Raw genomic sequence first — 16,479 nt, 5'->3', positions numbered from 1 at the left:
CCTGTATTTGAGGAGTTTCTACCATTTGTTCTCTGCAGATCCTCTCAAGGTCTGTCAGGTTGGATGGTGAGCGTCGCTGCACAGCTATTTTCAGGTCTCTCCAGAGATGTTCGATCAGGTTCAGTCACGGCTCTGGGTGGACCAATCAAGGACATTCAGGGACTGTCACGATCGTGTGGAGGATTGACGGACCAAAACGCAGCAGTAGGAAAATAAGCCATATTCCTTTTAATGAATACGAAGGCAAAACGAAACAAAAACACTTACACACTAACAAAACAATAAAACGATCGTGAAGCTAATAAACGTTGTGCACATACACAGGCTACAAACGTTCAGACGTAGACAATTACCCACATCAAACGAAAGCCTATGGCTACCCTAAATATGGCTCCCAATCAGAGACAACAGAAATCAGCTGTCTCTAATTGGGAACTCATTCAGGCAACCATAGACTCTCCTAGACAACTAAACCAACATAGACACAGCTAGACACATGCACTCAACACAAACCCATACACTACACCCAACACCCCCTTTACCATATAATCACCCAAAACCGACAAAACACAAACATTCCCCATGTCACACCCTGACCTAACTAAAATAATAAAGAAAACAAAGAATACCAAGGCCAGGGCGTGACAGGGATTTGTCCTGAAGACACTCCTGCGTTGTTGTCACTGTGTGCTTAGGGACGTTGTCCTGTTGGAAGGTGAACCTTCACCCCAGTCTGAGGTCCTGAGAGCTCTGGAGTAGGTTTTCATCCAGGATCTCTCTGCACTTTGTTCCGTTCATCCTTCACTTGATCCTGACTAGTCTCCCAGTCGCTGCCGCAGAAAAAATCCCCACAGCACGATTATGCCACCACCATGCTTCACCGTAGGGATGGTGCCAGGTTTCCTCCAGACTTGACACTTGGCATTCAGGCCAAAGAGTTCAAGCTTGGTTTCATCAGAACAGAAAATATTGTTTCTCATCGTCTGAGAGTCCTTTAGATGCCTTTAGGCAAACTCCAAGCGTGCTGTCTTGCCTTTTACTGAGGAGTTGCTTCCATCTGGCCATTCTACCATAAAGGCCTGATTGGTGGAGTGCTGCAGAAATGGTTGTCCTTCTGGAAGGTTCTCCCATCTCCACAGAGGAACTCTGGAGCTCTGTCAGAGTGACCATCTGGTTCTTGGTCACCTCCCTGACCAAGGCACTTCCCCCCCGATTGCCCAGTTTGGCCCGGCGGCCAGCTCTAGATAGAGTCTTGGTGGTTGCAAACTTCTTCCGATTAAGAATGATGGAGGCCACTTTGTTCTTGGGGACCTTCAGTGCTGCAGAAATGTTTTGGTACCCTTCCCCAGATCTGTGCCTCGACACGATCCTGTCTTGAAGTTTCTCAGACAATTCTTTCGACCTCATGGCTTGGTTTTTGCTCTGACATGCACTGTAAACTGTGGGACCATATATTGACTGGTGTGTACCTTTCCAAATCATGTCCAATCAATTGAATTAACACAGGTGGACTCTAATCAATTTTTGGAAACATATCAAGGATGATCAACGGAAACAGCAAAGGGTCTGAATACTTATGAATACTGAATACTTACCTAAATAAGGTATTTCTATTTAAAATTTTTAACACATTTGCAAACATTTCTGTGTAGATTGGTGAGTGAAAAAATAATTTCACTTCTTATGGATAGGGGGCAGCATTTTGACATTTGGATGAAAAGCATGCCCAGAGTAAACGGCCTGCTACTCAGTCCCAGTTGCTAATATATGCATATTATTAGTAGATTTGGATAGAAAACACTCTGACGTTTCTACAACTGTTTGAATGATGTCTGTGAGTATAACAGAACTCATATGGCAGGCGAAAACCTGAGAAAAAATCCAACCAGGAAGTGGGAAATCTGAGGTTGGTCGATTTTCAACTCATTCCCTATTGAAGATACAGTGGGATATTGGTCATGTATTGGTCATGTTGCACTTCCTAAGGCTTCCACTAGATGTCAACAGTCTTTAGAACTTTGTTTGAGGCATATACTGTGAAGTGGGGGCGAATGAGAGGGGAATGAGTCAGAGGTCTGGCATAATGCTTTGAGCTCGTGACGCGCGGTCATGTGAGAGGTAGCTCGCGTTGCATTGGTTTTCTATAGGCAAAGGAATTCTCCGGTTGGAACATTATTGAAGATTTATGTTAAAAACATCCTAAAGATTGATTCTATACTTAGTTTGATATGTTTCTACGGACTGTAATATGACTTTTCGTCTGAACTTTTGCCTGGACCTGCCCGCGCATCGTGAGTTTAGATTGTGTGCTGAACGCGCGAACAACAAGGAGGAATTTGGACATAAATGATGGACATTATCGAACAAAACAAACATTTATTGTGGAACTGGCATTCCATTCTGATGAAGATCATCAAAGGTAAGTGAATATTTATAATGCTATTTCTTACTTCTGTTGACTCCAACATGGCGGATATCTTCTTGGGTTGCGTTGGTCTCTGAGCGCCGTACTCAGATTATTGTATGGTTTGCTTTTTCCGTAAAGTTTTTTTGAAATCTGAGACAGCGGTTGCATTAAGGAGAAGCATATCTTTAAATCTGTGAATATCACTTATATCTTTTATCAATGTTTATTATGGGTATTTCTGTGATTTGATGTGGCTCTGTGCAAATTCACGGGATGTTTTGGAGGCAAAGCCAAATGTAAACTGAGGTTTTTGGATATAAATATGAACTTGATCGAACAAAACATACATGTATTGTGTAACATGTTGTCCTGGGAGTGTCATCTGATGAAGAATATCAAAGGTTAGTGATTCATTTTATCTCTATTTCTGCTTTTTGTGACTCCTCTCTTTGGTTGGAAAATTACTGTATGCTTTCTGTGACTAGTTTCTGACCTAACATAATCGTTTGGTTTGCTTTCGTCGTAAAGCCTTTTTGAAATCGGACACTGTGGCTGGATTTACGACAAGTGTATCTTTAAAATGGTGTAAAATACATGTATGTTTGAGGAATTTTAATTGTGGGATTTCTGTTGTTTTGAATTTGGCGCCCTGCAGTTTCACTGGCTGTTGACGAGGTGAGACGCTACCTTCCCACATACCCTAGAGAGGTTAAAATGTGATTTGTAGATTTTTTTTTTAACAGGCACCACTTGCCCCTACCACTCCCATTGATTTTATCTAGCAGTGGCTGAAGTTAGCAGTAGCTGTCTAAAGAAAACTGAACCATGGATTAGAGTTTCTCCTGGCCTGTAGACTACTTTAATGGCAGTGGCGGTCAGTGCCGTTTAAGATGAGGAAGGATCCCTTTTTTAATGAGCATGGCCTTATTTCTATTACAGCATATCAGATGACTCTCATTCATATTCCATTCACCCAGTTCAATGTAACAGCGATAGGTTTAGGCTACTACATGATATTCACATTTTACCTATACCCATCATGAGGTTGCTACAATCTAGCCTATGAAGGAAAGCATACAACGTAGGTGCGCACAGGTCGAGAGACAAATTTGACATTCAATACCGCCTTGCACTCTCTTGCCTGGATCTATCTGATATAGGTTGGAATCATTAGTCCAACAGTTGCAAATTAGTTTATATTAGACACATTCGGGTATGTTTATCCCTGTTTTGTTACGTTTGCTTTCGCTTAAGAAACATTTTTCGGTGGAATAGATACACCCGTGTTCACACGTATACACAGTTCACTTTCATGGCAGCCATGTCATATGCCAGGGCTCTCCAACCCTGTTCCTGGAGAGCTACCCTCTTTTCGGTTTTCAATCCAACCCCAATTGTAACTAACCTGATTCAGTTTATCAACCAGCTAATTATTAGAATCAGGTGTGCTAGATTAGGGTTGGAGTAAAAAACCCATCCTGGTAGCTCTCCAAGAACAGGGTTGGAGAGCCCTGTCCTATTCACTCTACTTCTCTCACCTCTTCCCTTAGCTTGTGGACTTCAATGCACAATACATTAGTTTTATGCGACCAGGCGAAAGCTAGCTGTCCTCTGGCTACGCCATGGTGCTACCCTACAGAGTGTTGTTGATCTTCTTTGCAAAATAGTGTGTTTTAATCAGTTATTTGGTGACTTTTGATTATATTTAGTGTATTTCATCTAAAAATGATATATTTTAAAATGTATTGCAATTTGAATTTTTATGAAATTCACTGAGGAGGATGGTCCTCCCATTCTTCCTCTGAGGAGCCTTCACTGTTTAAGGGTAAGGAACCATCTAATATTAATTTGTAGAGTACTAAACTAACCATTTTAACACACACTTCAACAACGGCAAAGGAGCTTACTTGAGAGTTTGACACCTTGATTAGGGATATACAGTTTACATACACCATAGCCAGATACATTTAAACTCAGTCTTTCACAATTCCTGACATTTAATCCCAGTTAAAATTCCCTGTTTTAGGTCAGTTAGGATCACCACTTTATTTTAAGAATGTGAAATGTCAGAATAATAGTCAAGAGAATGATTTATTTCAGCTTTTATTTCTTTCATCACATTCCCAGTGGGTCAGAAGTTTACATACACTCAATTAGTATTTGGTAGCATTGCCTTTACATTTGTTTAACCTTGGGTCAAATGTTTCAGGTAGCTTTCCAACAGCTTCCCACAATAAGTTTGTGGGAAGCTTGAGTTTTGGCCACTTCCTCCTGACAGAGCTGGTGTAACTGAATCAGGTTTGTAGGCCTCCTTGCTCGCACGTGCTATTTAAGTTCTGCCCACAAATGTTCTATATAATTGAGGTCAGGGCTTTGTGATGGACACTCCAATACCTCGACTTTGTTGTCCTTAAGCCATTTTGCCACAACTTTGGAAGTATGCTCGGGATCATTGTCAATTTGGAAGACCCATTTGCAACCAAGCTTTAACTTCCTGACTGATATCTTGAGATGTTGCTTCAATATATCCACATTTTTCCTACCTCATGTTGCCATCTATTTGTGAAGTGCTCCAGTCCCTCCTGTAGCAAAGCACCCCCACAACATGATTGTCACGACTTCCCCCGAAGTCGGTCCCTCTCCTTGTTCGGGCGGCGTTCGGCGGTCGACGTCACCGGTCTTCTAGCCATCGCTGCTCCACCTTTCATTTTCCGTTTGTTTTATCTTGTTTTCCCGCACACCTGGTTCACATTTCCTCATCAGACTAAATGTATATTACCCTCTGTTTTCCCCATGTCTGTGAGTGGAATTGTTCTTTGTGTAGGGTGTTACGATACAGGCTGGCTTGTGCTAGGTTTGTTTATAACCTAGGTTTTTTGTTATTTTTTATACAGTTACCGTGGTTATGCTTGGTGCGGCCTCGCCTGTGCCTTTGGGCCAGGGTGTATATTAAAGTTCTCCTGTTATCACCCATCTCTGCTCTCCTGCGCCTGACTTCCCGGCAACCAGTTACTCACCCCGTTACAATGACGCTGCCACCCCCGTGCTTCCCGGTTGGGATGATGTTCTTCGGCTTGCAAGCATCCATCTTTTTCCTCTAAACATAATGATGGTCATTATAGCCAAACAAATCTATTTTTGTTTCATCAGACCAGATGACATTTCTCCAAAAAGTACGATCTTTGTCCCCATGTGTAGTTGCAAACCTTAGTCTGGCTTTTTATGGTGGTTTTGGAGCAGTGGCTTCTTCCTTGCTAAGCGGCCTTTCAGATTATGTCGATATAGGACACATTTTATTGTGGATATAGATACTTTGTACCTGTTTCCTCCAGCATCTTCACAAGGTCCTTTGCTGTTGTTCTGGGATTGATTTGCACTTTTCGCACCAAAGTACGTTCATCTCTAGGAGACAGAACGCGTCTCCTTCCTGAGCGGTATGACGGCTGCGTGGTCCCATTGTGTTTATACTTGTGTACTATTATTTGTACAGATAAACGTGGTACCTTCAGGTGTTTGGAAATTGCTCCCAAGGATAAACCAGATTTGTGGAGGACTACAATTTTTTTTCTGAGGTCTTGGCTGATTTCTTTTGATTTCCCATGATTTCAAGGTAGGCCTTGAAATACATACACAGGTACACCTCCAATTGACTCAAATGATGTCAATTAGCCTATCAGAAGCTTCTAAAGCCATGACATAATTTTCTGGAATCTTCCAAACTGTTTAAAGGCACAGTCAACTTAGTGTTTGTAATCTTCTGAACCACTGGAATTGTGATACAGTGAATTTTAAGTGAAATCATCTGTCTGTAAACAATTGTTGGAAAAATTACTTGTGTCATGCACAAAGTAGACGTCCTAACTGACTTGCCAAAACTATAGTATGTTAAGAAGAAATTTGTGGAGTGCTTGAAAAACTAGTTTTAATGACTCCAACCTAGGTGTATGTAAACTTCCGACTTCAACTGTACATCAGTTTTGCTGGATGGACCCCAAAATTATGCAAACTAGTTTATCTACCCAAATAAACAGCTTTAATCTCAGAAAACAGTGAAAAATACAGAAGAGGAAGGCAATAGGTCAATCTTTGAACAGGGGAGAATAAACCACAAGACAGCAGCAACTCTACTACTTTTGCAGTTCTACAATTGCTGTCAGACTCCGGGGTTGGAATGCAAATAGAAAGTTATTTATTTCTGCATTCATAAATATGCTGGACCCTCATTGGCATACACTATTCTGTTTATATATTTGTTTGAGTTGTTTTTTCCAAATCAAATGCAAGCCTCAAAACAAACAGGCTTGAGTGAGCATCTCCAAATATGTGCTCATCCAGTGTGATTCCCTCAGCAGTTCTGTCTTCTACGAGATGCAGGCTCTTAGCAGGCTCACAAGGGATCCCTGGTAAACAGTGGAACTGTAGGAGGAGGCGCAACAATTCAGGATGATTTAACATGTGGTTTGAGTTGGCTTGTAAACACAGCTCCAATCAACACACATTTGGAAAAGACTGAATCCATTAGAGGCTTCCTTATGATTTTACTACCGCAAGGAAGATAGTTGTCTTTATGTTTGACCATTGCTTCATTTGAAACTCAACCATTGCTTTTTTTGAAACTTTGTATATGGGCTCAATGCCATTTCTTTATGTGTGGGTCAGTCTTACTCCTTTTGAAGCAATACTACAGTGTTGGATAGACGGGGAAGATAGGGGGGTGAGTCAAAGGGCAGTTGGCGAGATTCAAACCCCTGCTGACTCAAGCATACACGTCTCCTGGGCTCAGCGGCTCTAACCGATGGACCAGACTGGCCACTCCATACATTTTTTAGCTTCAACTGCTCAACCATATAGATACTCTTTGTGATTGCAGCGAGTTGTCATACGACTGTGAGATCTAGAATATCAAAAAGTCATTCTTGTTACAAAAGAAGCCTGAAAATAATGATATGATAGTCTACACTACAGTGATGGGACTGACTTTGATTGTAGAGTAATCCCCACCCCCCCAAAAAATATATATATTTAGATGTTTCAAGTAGGATATTACAGCTTTTTATTACTCAATGGTTTAAGCGCTTCAAAGCTTATGCTTTGCATAGGGAGAATGTTGTTCTTTACATGGATAACTGCAGACAAAATGTTTTAGTCAATTGCAGATTGTCCCATAAGCAAAACACCTGTCCATTTTGCAGTGTAAACGTGAAGATTCTAATTATTAATTGACAAGGAAATTAACTCTAAAATGGTACCAATGTAGGGTTGTCCCTATTATGACAATATTGGTACAAGTTTAGGACAGCCTCAGTCTCAGCAGGACTTGTTTAAATTCTAATGATGGACACCATACAAATACGCTCACTGCAAGGTCCACTAACATACCTTTCTGTAATATAACAATAGACCATTTCTCTGATTATAGTTATTATAAAAAGTCACCTCTATGTTGTCCATATTAGGACAGCCATCTCTTCGTTGTAAGGCATGTGATAATCAGTCATTATGAATGGTGGTGCTGGTCATTACTAAACAGGCAGGGTATGGATGGAGGCTGCATTAAAATATCAAACTACATTGGGAAGTCATTTGGTTTATAAATGACATACTGGTGATTGTTTATATTGGTGTAATGATTTGCAATTCGATAATTAACAAATGCCTTATTAATGATTGTAAACTGTTACCCAAATGAGTCATTTGCTTTGGAACGTAGTTGAGAGAGGAATTAAGATCCCAAAAGATCCCACGCAACCTTCATCATATTGAGTTGTTTCATGTTATATTGATCAATAGTAATTATTTAATGAAGTCATGGTACAGTAGGACCTCAAAGACACAAACCCCAGTGTTACAGATTGATTGATCAACTGAACTAACAATATCAAACTGGGATATGTAAAAGGAAAACACATGTAAATATGCAATCAATATTTTTCTATACAGGTTTGGCGTGTTATTTAAAAAGTGAAATTCAAAGTTACAGACATGTCTGTCTTCCAAACGACCTACATTCTCAACGAGTTCATATGTTTTAGGTCCTACTGTAGTAAACGTTAATTATATTGTTTGCTAACCACCTTCAGTATTTACTCTTGAACAGAACCACCTAATTGTCACTGCAAACTGAATAGTACCATTTGAGACAAAACTTGAAACAGTGGGCACCAAGTCATTGTAACCACAGAGGCAACAGACAGAAAAAAGTTACTTTATCTTCATCGCCGTCATTTAGTGGTCAAATCACAGTACACAAAAATGCTGGATTTACAGAGCTCCAGTGTAAACAACACGATATCAGCTAAGTATGGCAAGCCACAAAAATTAGAACAGCTCCGGCAGAGATGACATTGTATTTGGCTCCACAGCTATCTGCTCACACATTTAAGATCAGGCTGCAAGTGTCTCACATTGAATGGAAAAGTACAGATGATAAGGTCCTTGACCCTTTCTCTGATGTGTAAATATGACACTGTCCTTTCAGGAACTGGCGGTTTGTGAGTGAACAAAGCATTTGAAAGGTCAGCTCAAGTGAAGTAGTACAACAGTATGACACATCCACTTCTCCATGCATTTATCTATGATCTGTGACTCAGTAATGAACTTTCACAAGGCATACATCAAAAAGGCCAAAACATCTTCATAAATCCAAAATATAGGAGAAAAATATAGAATTTACCTAGATAACCAAAAGGGACAAAATCTATAATCCGTTGAGAATTAAAGTTGTCCAGGTGTAGGGATATTAGACCTGCAGGTCAGCCAGTTGGCAAGGTGTTCGTCTTTATTACATTGCCTGCCGCTCACACCATATTTCCTCAGAGGTTTCATTATCCATCTAAGGATATTTTCTTGCACGTACAAGAAATGCCTCGGGTGGTTTTTAATATACCCCTTTGTGCTTCAAAATCCAACCGGGCACCTGAACATAGGCCCAAGAGTTTGTCTTCCTCCATAATGAAAATAAACTTTTAAACAATTCTGGAATTTATCGACACAGACGTGTGAATAAAACCTACAGCTGTGCATTTTGAGGCAGTCCACTAGCTGAAACAGAATAGGGGACAACAGCAGCGCATTTTTCATTTAGAAAGTGGACTTTTGTTTGTCATCTTTTTTTCCACCAATTGTAGCTCTCAAGGTTATGATCTTTTTTGTTTGAAAAGCTTGTTTCAAGGGGAATAGAGTGTGAATAGATTGTACCCCATGTAATCCAAATAACGTGTAAAAAGAGTGGTACGTACAATGTCCATATTACGACAGCCTCAGTCTCAGCAGGACTTCAGGCTGTCCTAATGTGGACACCGCAGTTGCCCACCGTCTGCCAAAGGTGGAATACTGCATCATCTCCCTCGGGTGGACCAGAGTACAAACCAAACAAAAAATAGCACTGTATACCAGTCAGGCAGTGTTCCTTAAAGTATCCAAAGGTGCTATCCTCGACCCATCCGGTCCGAACCCACCCCCATCCATAGCTCCTTCTGCCATTACACATGGGTCTGCATGCGTTTCTGCAGCGGCCGCGTCTGGTCTGAGTTCTGCGAGGACGACTGCGAGTAGTGGGAAGATGAGGAGGCAGCCGAGGCCTTGCTGTCCTTGTCAAACTGCACGTAGCCGTCCTGCTTGCTGTAGCTGCTCACGCTGCTGTCACACTGCGTGTCGATGAAGGAGTTGGAGTCACTAAGTGAGCCCCGCTGGAACTCGCGCTCGCACAACTCGATAGAGCTGCTGCCCATGCCAAGCACGAAGCGCTGGCTGTAGTCGTACAGGCGGTTGGGCCCAGCACCTAGCGTGTTGTAGATGTTTGTGAAGGACATGCCCGTAGGCACACGCTGCTTTCCCATGGTGGATGAAGAAGAAGCCAATGGGTTCCTGACCTCAGCGCCGCTGGTCTGGTTGGCGGCCATTGACATAGTCGGGGTGCCATGGTGCTCCTTGAAGGTATTGACACTGTAATAGCCATTGGTTGGATCCTTGTGGAGGAGAGGGGAGAAAGACACAAAGGGAGGTGTTAATTTAGTGTAAGGATAGGAGACAAATAAAATGGAAGGCATGTCAGTGCAGTTACTATTTTGGTAGTTGTTATTGTGATTGCATGGTTAGCCAAAGAACATCTCAGATCTGAATCACAGATAGCCGTTCCTATTTAAACAAATTTTCTCATTAGGCACAATGGTGATAGTAAAGAAATGCATCTTGCCAGTATTGCCGAGGGCCCCTAGGTGCTCAGGTCTAGTGTCCAATCAAGAGAAGCGTTGTGTGGAATTGGAGCTAGTCACCTAAACTAAACAGCCCCAAATATTGTTGTGTGTAGAATATTTTATGCTATTTGCACCATGACTACTGCATGCTTTGTTGACTATGAACTTACTTGTTTTAAACCGAAACATGGGACAGACAATGTTTGTTCCCACACTCGCAACTCTGATTGTTTACACGGACTCTTGGCCTCCGATCCTATTCTAACCACCTCTCATCGGCTTTGTATTCATGTTATCTGATGAAATTTCTGTACAATATGATTTTTGTAACCATCTGATGAACATTTAAATGTCATAAAAAATCAACACTACAGAGCTCTGCCGTGGAAATGTGCATGTACACCCTGGCCCATCTACTGTTGCTAGCCCCAATTCTGACTTGTGCTCTGATGAGTTCTTCTTCACTGATATCTGCTCTCGTAAAAGCCTGGGTTTTCTGCACGTTAACACGAGAATCTTATTACCTAAAATTGATCAACATTAATTCCCAACTTTATCAAGACATTTTGCAGGAGAATGTAAGGCTATCTGTCCTCCAATTAAAGCTCAACAGAAGTTAGGTGATGCAACAGGACAACGACCCAAAACACAGAAGTAAATCAACAACAGAATGGCTTCAACAGAAGAAAATACGCCTTCTGGAGTGGCCCAGTCAGATTCCTGACTCTGACTGACCTCAAGAGAGCAGTTCACACCATACATCCCAGAATATTGTTGAAATGAAACAGTTTTATTATTGTTGAAATGAAACAGGACCAAGTGGACTGGTCCAAAATTCCTCCTGTCCGTTGTGCAGGTCAGATCCGCAACTACAGAAAATGTTTGGTTGAGGTTATTCCTGCCAAAGGAGGGTCAACCAGTTATTAAATCCAAGGGTTCACATACTTTTCCCACCTTGCATTGTGAATGTTTACACGGTGTGTTCAATAAAGACATGAAAACGTATACTTGTTTGTGTGTTATTATTGTAAGCAGACTGTGTTTGTCTATTGTTGTGACCTAGAAGAAGATCAGATCAAATTTTATGACCAATTAATTCAGAAATCCAGGTATTTCCAAAGGGTTCACATAATTTTTCTTGCTTCTGTAGGCCAATTTATATTTTGCCCTGTCTGTCTTGATGTCTATTGTATGTTCTCTGGTATGCACTCTGGTTTCCGCTCAGGTTATGGATGTGTCACTGCAACCTTAAAAGTCTTAAATGACGTCACCATTGCCCTTGATTCTAAGCAATGTTGTGCTGCTATTTTTATTGAAACAAAGTTTTTGATATGGTAGACCTTTCCATTCGTGCCTCTGAGGAGTCTTTGGCGTGGTTTGCTAACCACATCTCTCAAAGAGTGCAGTATATAAAGTCAGAACATCTGCTGACTCAGCCACTGCTTGTCACCAAGGGAGTACACCAAGGCTCAATCCTAGGTCCCACGCTCTTCTCAATTTACATCAACAACATAACTCAGGCATTAGGAAGCGCTCTTATCCATTTGTATGCAGATGATACAGTCTTATACTCAGCTGGCCCCTGTTGTGGACTTTTTGTTGAAATACCCCTTTCATTCTCTGTGCGGTACACGGAAAAGGTGAGAATTGCAAGCGAAGGTTGACCTCTGCCTGAGATCAGTTTCATGAAGAAGGATAAAGGTGAGATTGTTCAATACCAACTGGTATCAAATGTATAGCTGGTTAACAGGGAGCCTATCATCAAGCCGCCTGTAATTGCACGTTACGATGCTTTACATGCTGAACATCTTTTCTGGGATGTCGAAAACAATTATGAATGATTTGATAGCTTCCATCGCCTCATCCATTAAATGTTAGACTAAAGAGAGAGGTTGATGCGGCGCATTTTTCCGCGTGCGCTCAAGTAGGCTTTGCACTTTCCTATGGTATTTATTTAGGAAAGATGATAACACGTAATCCCTCCGGACAGACACAAGCAAAAACTCATGACATAAATGTTGCAGCAGCCTCGGCTACACCTAAACATTACAAATCTGACATGCTGTATGGGATGAAAATGAGACTATTTTTCTGTCTGATCAACTGTAGGCTACTAATAAGAGCAGCTGCATACAGCCTATGCACCCTGTCCATCTGGTCAGGGTAAACTAATTGGTAACGTTATGTATTTATAGTCAATTTGTGTGTCAGGAGAAAATGTGAATGTGATCAAATTTAGATTATATCCAAAATTGGGCTGGCTAGGCTGCCTATACGATTTTAATCCAAAATTATTACCTGGAATTAATCAATCAACATAATAGTGATGTCAGATGTGAATATTCTTTTATAAGGCCTACAATTGCATAGGCCTGCATGATGCAAACATGTATAAAGCAAGCTCAGCCCTGTGAGTTCTATTGTCTATCAGTTGTTGTCCGGGTAGAGGAAATACCCCTCCTAATCTAGTCTAAATATAATTTGTATGAACAAATATAAGGTAGCTGCAGTTTGACAGGGTTTTCATCCCCCCAGGGCCAGAATTGTTTTTCAGGAGTTTTTTTTAAAACCATGTAACTTGATTAGGAAAAACTGGTCCCATCATAGCCCATATAAAACCTTTGTTACAGTTGATTAATCACTGCCATACCTTATAGGGTCCAGAGTTTCCTAGTTAGGTGAACTTATAAGGAAAAACTCCAGGCCCCAAGGGGCAAAAATTGCCTCCCCACTCTGGGACCTATGGTACCACCAGTCTGCTTGCATTTGTCAGGTATGTGGATGATCAGGGCTTTATTCAGGAATGTTTCTTGGGCTACTTTGATGTGTCAAGTGGGCAAGATGCGCAGTCTGTGTTTGACTTTATGAATGTTGAGATGTCTGATTTAAATTCATAGAGATAGAACCTCTGTTTGGACCACCACCCAGGACAATGGATTGGATCCCAGCAGGCGACCCAAAACAACGGCGCCGCAAAAGGGGCAGACGGAGTTGTCTTCTGGTCAGGCTCCGTAGACGGAGGCACATCGCCCACCGCTCCCAAGTATACTACTCGCCATGTCCAGTCTCTTGACAACAAGGTAGACGATATCCGAGCAAGGGTTGATTTTCAGAGAGACACCAGAGATTGTAACATTCTCTGTTTCACGGAAACATGGCTCACTAGGGATATGTTATCAGAGTTGGTACAGCCACCGCCGACAGAAACAACATCTCTCTGGTAAGAAGAAGGGTGGGGGTGTATGCTTTATGATTAACGAGTTGTGTTGTGACCATGACAACATACAGGAACTCAAGTAATTTTGTGCACCTGACCTAGAATTACTTACAATCAAATGCCGACTGCATTATCTACCAAGAGAATTCTCTCCGATTATAATCACAGTAGTGTATATCCCCCCCAAGCAGACACCTCGATGGCCCTGAAAGAATTTCATTGCAATCTATGTAAAGTGGAAACCACATGTAACGATTGTCGTAATATTCTTCCTCCTCCTCGGACGAGGAGAGGAGAGAGGGATCGGAATACCAATGTGCAGCGAGGTATGTAGACATAATGAATTTATTAGACACGACGAACACTGACACGAACTATAAAACAATAAACGACGTAGACAGACCTGGACGACGAACTTACATGAAACACAAAGAACGCATGAACAGGGAAACTGACTACATAAAAGAACGAACATACAAACAAACCGAAAACAGTCCCGTGTGGCGCAACGTACATAGACACAGACACAGGAGACAACCACCCACAACAAACAGTGTGAAAACACCTACCTTAATATGACTCTCAATCAGAGGAAATGAAATCCACCTGCCTCTAATTGAGAGCCATATTAGGTCACCCCTTAAACAAACATAGAAACAGAAAACATAGACTGCCCACCCAAACACATGTCCTGACCAACTAACACATACAAAAACTAACAGAAACAGGTCAGGAACGTGACACCACATATCCTGAAGATGCATTTATTGTAGCTGGGGATTTTAACAAGGCTAATCTGAAAACCAGGCTCCCTAAATTTTATCAGCATATCGAATGCGTGACCCGGGCTGGCAAAATTCTGGATCATTGCTACTCTAACTACCGCGACACATACAAAGCCCTCCCTCGCCCTCCTTTCGGCAAATCTGACCACGACTCCATTTTGTTGCTCCCAGCCTATAGACAAAAACTAAAACAGGACACGCCCGTGCTCAGGTCTGTTCAAAGCTGGTCCAACCAATCTGATTCCACGCTTCAAGATTGCTTCGATCACGTGGACTGGGATATGTTCCAGATAGCGTCGAACAACAACATTGATGTGTACGCTGATTCGGTGAGCGAGTTTATTAGCAAGTGCACCGGTGATGTTGTACCCACGGCGACTATTAAAATCTTCCCCAACCAGAAACCGTGGACTTATGGCAGCATTCGCGTAAAACTGAAAGCGCGAACAACTGCTTTTAATCAGGGCAAGGCGACCGTAAACTTGACCGAATACAAACAGTATAGCTATTCACTCCGAAAGGCAATCAAACAAGCTAAGCATCAGTATAGAGACAAAGTAGAGTCGCAATTCAACGGCTCAAACACGAGAGGTATGTGGCAGAGTCCACAGTCAATCACGGACTACAAATAGAAAACCAGCCCCGTCGCAGACCCCGATGTCTTGCTCCCAGACAAAGTAAACAACCTCTTTGCTCGCTTTGAGGACAATACAGTGCCACCGACACGGCCCGCTACCAAAACCTGCGGGCTCTCCTTCACCGCAGCCAACCTGAGTAAAACATTTAAACGTGTTAACCCTTGCAAGGCTGCCGGCTCAGACGGCATCCCTAGCCGCGTCCTCAGAGCATGCGCAGACCAGCTGGCTGCTGTGTTTACGGACATATTCAATCAATCCCTATCTCAGTCTGCTGTTCCCACATGCTTCAAGAGGGCCACAATTGTTCCCAAGAAAGCTAAGGTAACTGAGCTAAATGACTATCGCTCCGTAGCACTCACTTCCGTCATCATGAAGTGCTTTGAGAGACTAGTCAAGGATCATATCACCTCCACCCTACCTGACACCCTAGACCCACTCCAATTTGCTTACCACCCCAATAGGTCCACAGACGACGCAATCGCAATCACACTGCACACTGCCCTAACCCATCTCGACAATAGGAATACCTATGTAAGAATGCTGTTCATCGACTACAGCTCAGCATTTAACACCAGAGTACCCTCCAAACTCGTCATTAAGCTCAAAACCCTGGGTCTCGATCCCGCCATGTGCAACTGGGTCCTGGACTTTGATGGGATGCCCCCAGGTGGTGAGGGTAGGAAACAACATCTCCACCCTTCTGATCCTCAACACTGGGGCCCCACAAGGGTGCGTTATCAGCCCTCTCCTGTACTCCCTGTTCACCCATGACTGCGTGGCCATGCACACCTCCAACTCAATCATCAAGTTTGCAGTGGTAGGTTTGATTACCAACAACAACAAGACAGCCTACAGGGAGGAGAGCCTACAGACAGCCTACTGTCATACAATTCAGGTCTGTGTCCAAACAATTCGAGCTTCTACTTTTAAAAATCCACCTTTCTAGAAATAAGTCTCTCACCATTGCCTCTTCTTATAGACCCCCCTCAGCCCCAGCTGTGCCCTGGGCACTATATGTGAATTGATTGCCCCCCATCTGTCTTCAGAGTTTGTACTGTTAGGTGACCTAAACTGCACCCCGGCCGTCCTACAATCTAAGCTCGATGCCCTCAAACTCACACAAATGATCAATGAACCTACCAGGTACAGCCCTAAATCCGTAACCATGAGCACCCTCATAGATATCATCCTGACCAACTTGCCCTCTAAATACACCTCTGCTGTCTTCAACCAGGAT

General features: G+C 42.4%; 1 protein-coding gene across 1 annotated transcript in view; it reads right to left on the bottom strand.

The window, feature by feature from the left end:
- Positions 1-8,596: 8,596 nt before the first annotated feature.
- Positions 8,597-16,479, bottom strand: part of LOC129820248 (kin of IRRE-like protein 3) — a 333,546-nt gene continuing 325,663 nt past the window's right edge. Inside the window, exon 16 of the mRNA XM_055877288.1 lies at positions 8,597-10,374. Coding sequence (XP_055733263.1) covers positions 9,889-10,374 — 486 coding nt within the window. The 3' untranslated portion in view covers positions 8,597-9,888. The remainder of the gene's footprint in view (positions 10,375-16,479) is intronic.

Source organism: Salvelinus fontinalis, chromosome 2, assembly GCF_029448725.1.
Source record: "Salvelinus fontinalis isolate EN_2023a chromosome 2, ASM2944872v1, whole genome shotgun sequence".
NCBI classification, from domain to species: Eukaryota; Metazoa; Chordata; class Actinopteri; order Salmoniformes; family Salmonidae; genus Salvelinus; species Salvelinus fontinalis.
The sequence above is the reverse complement of the archived record's forward strand: the minus strand, read 5'-3'. Positions and strand labels throughout refer to the sequence as shown.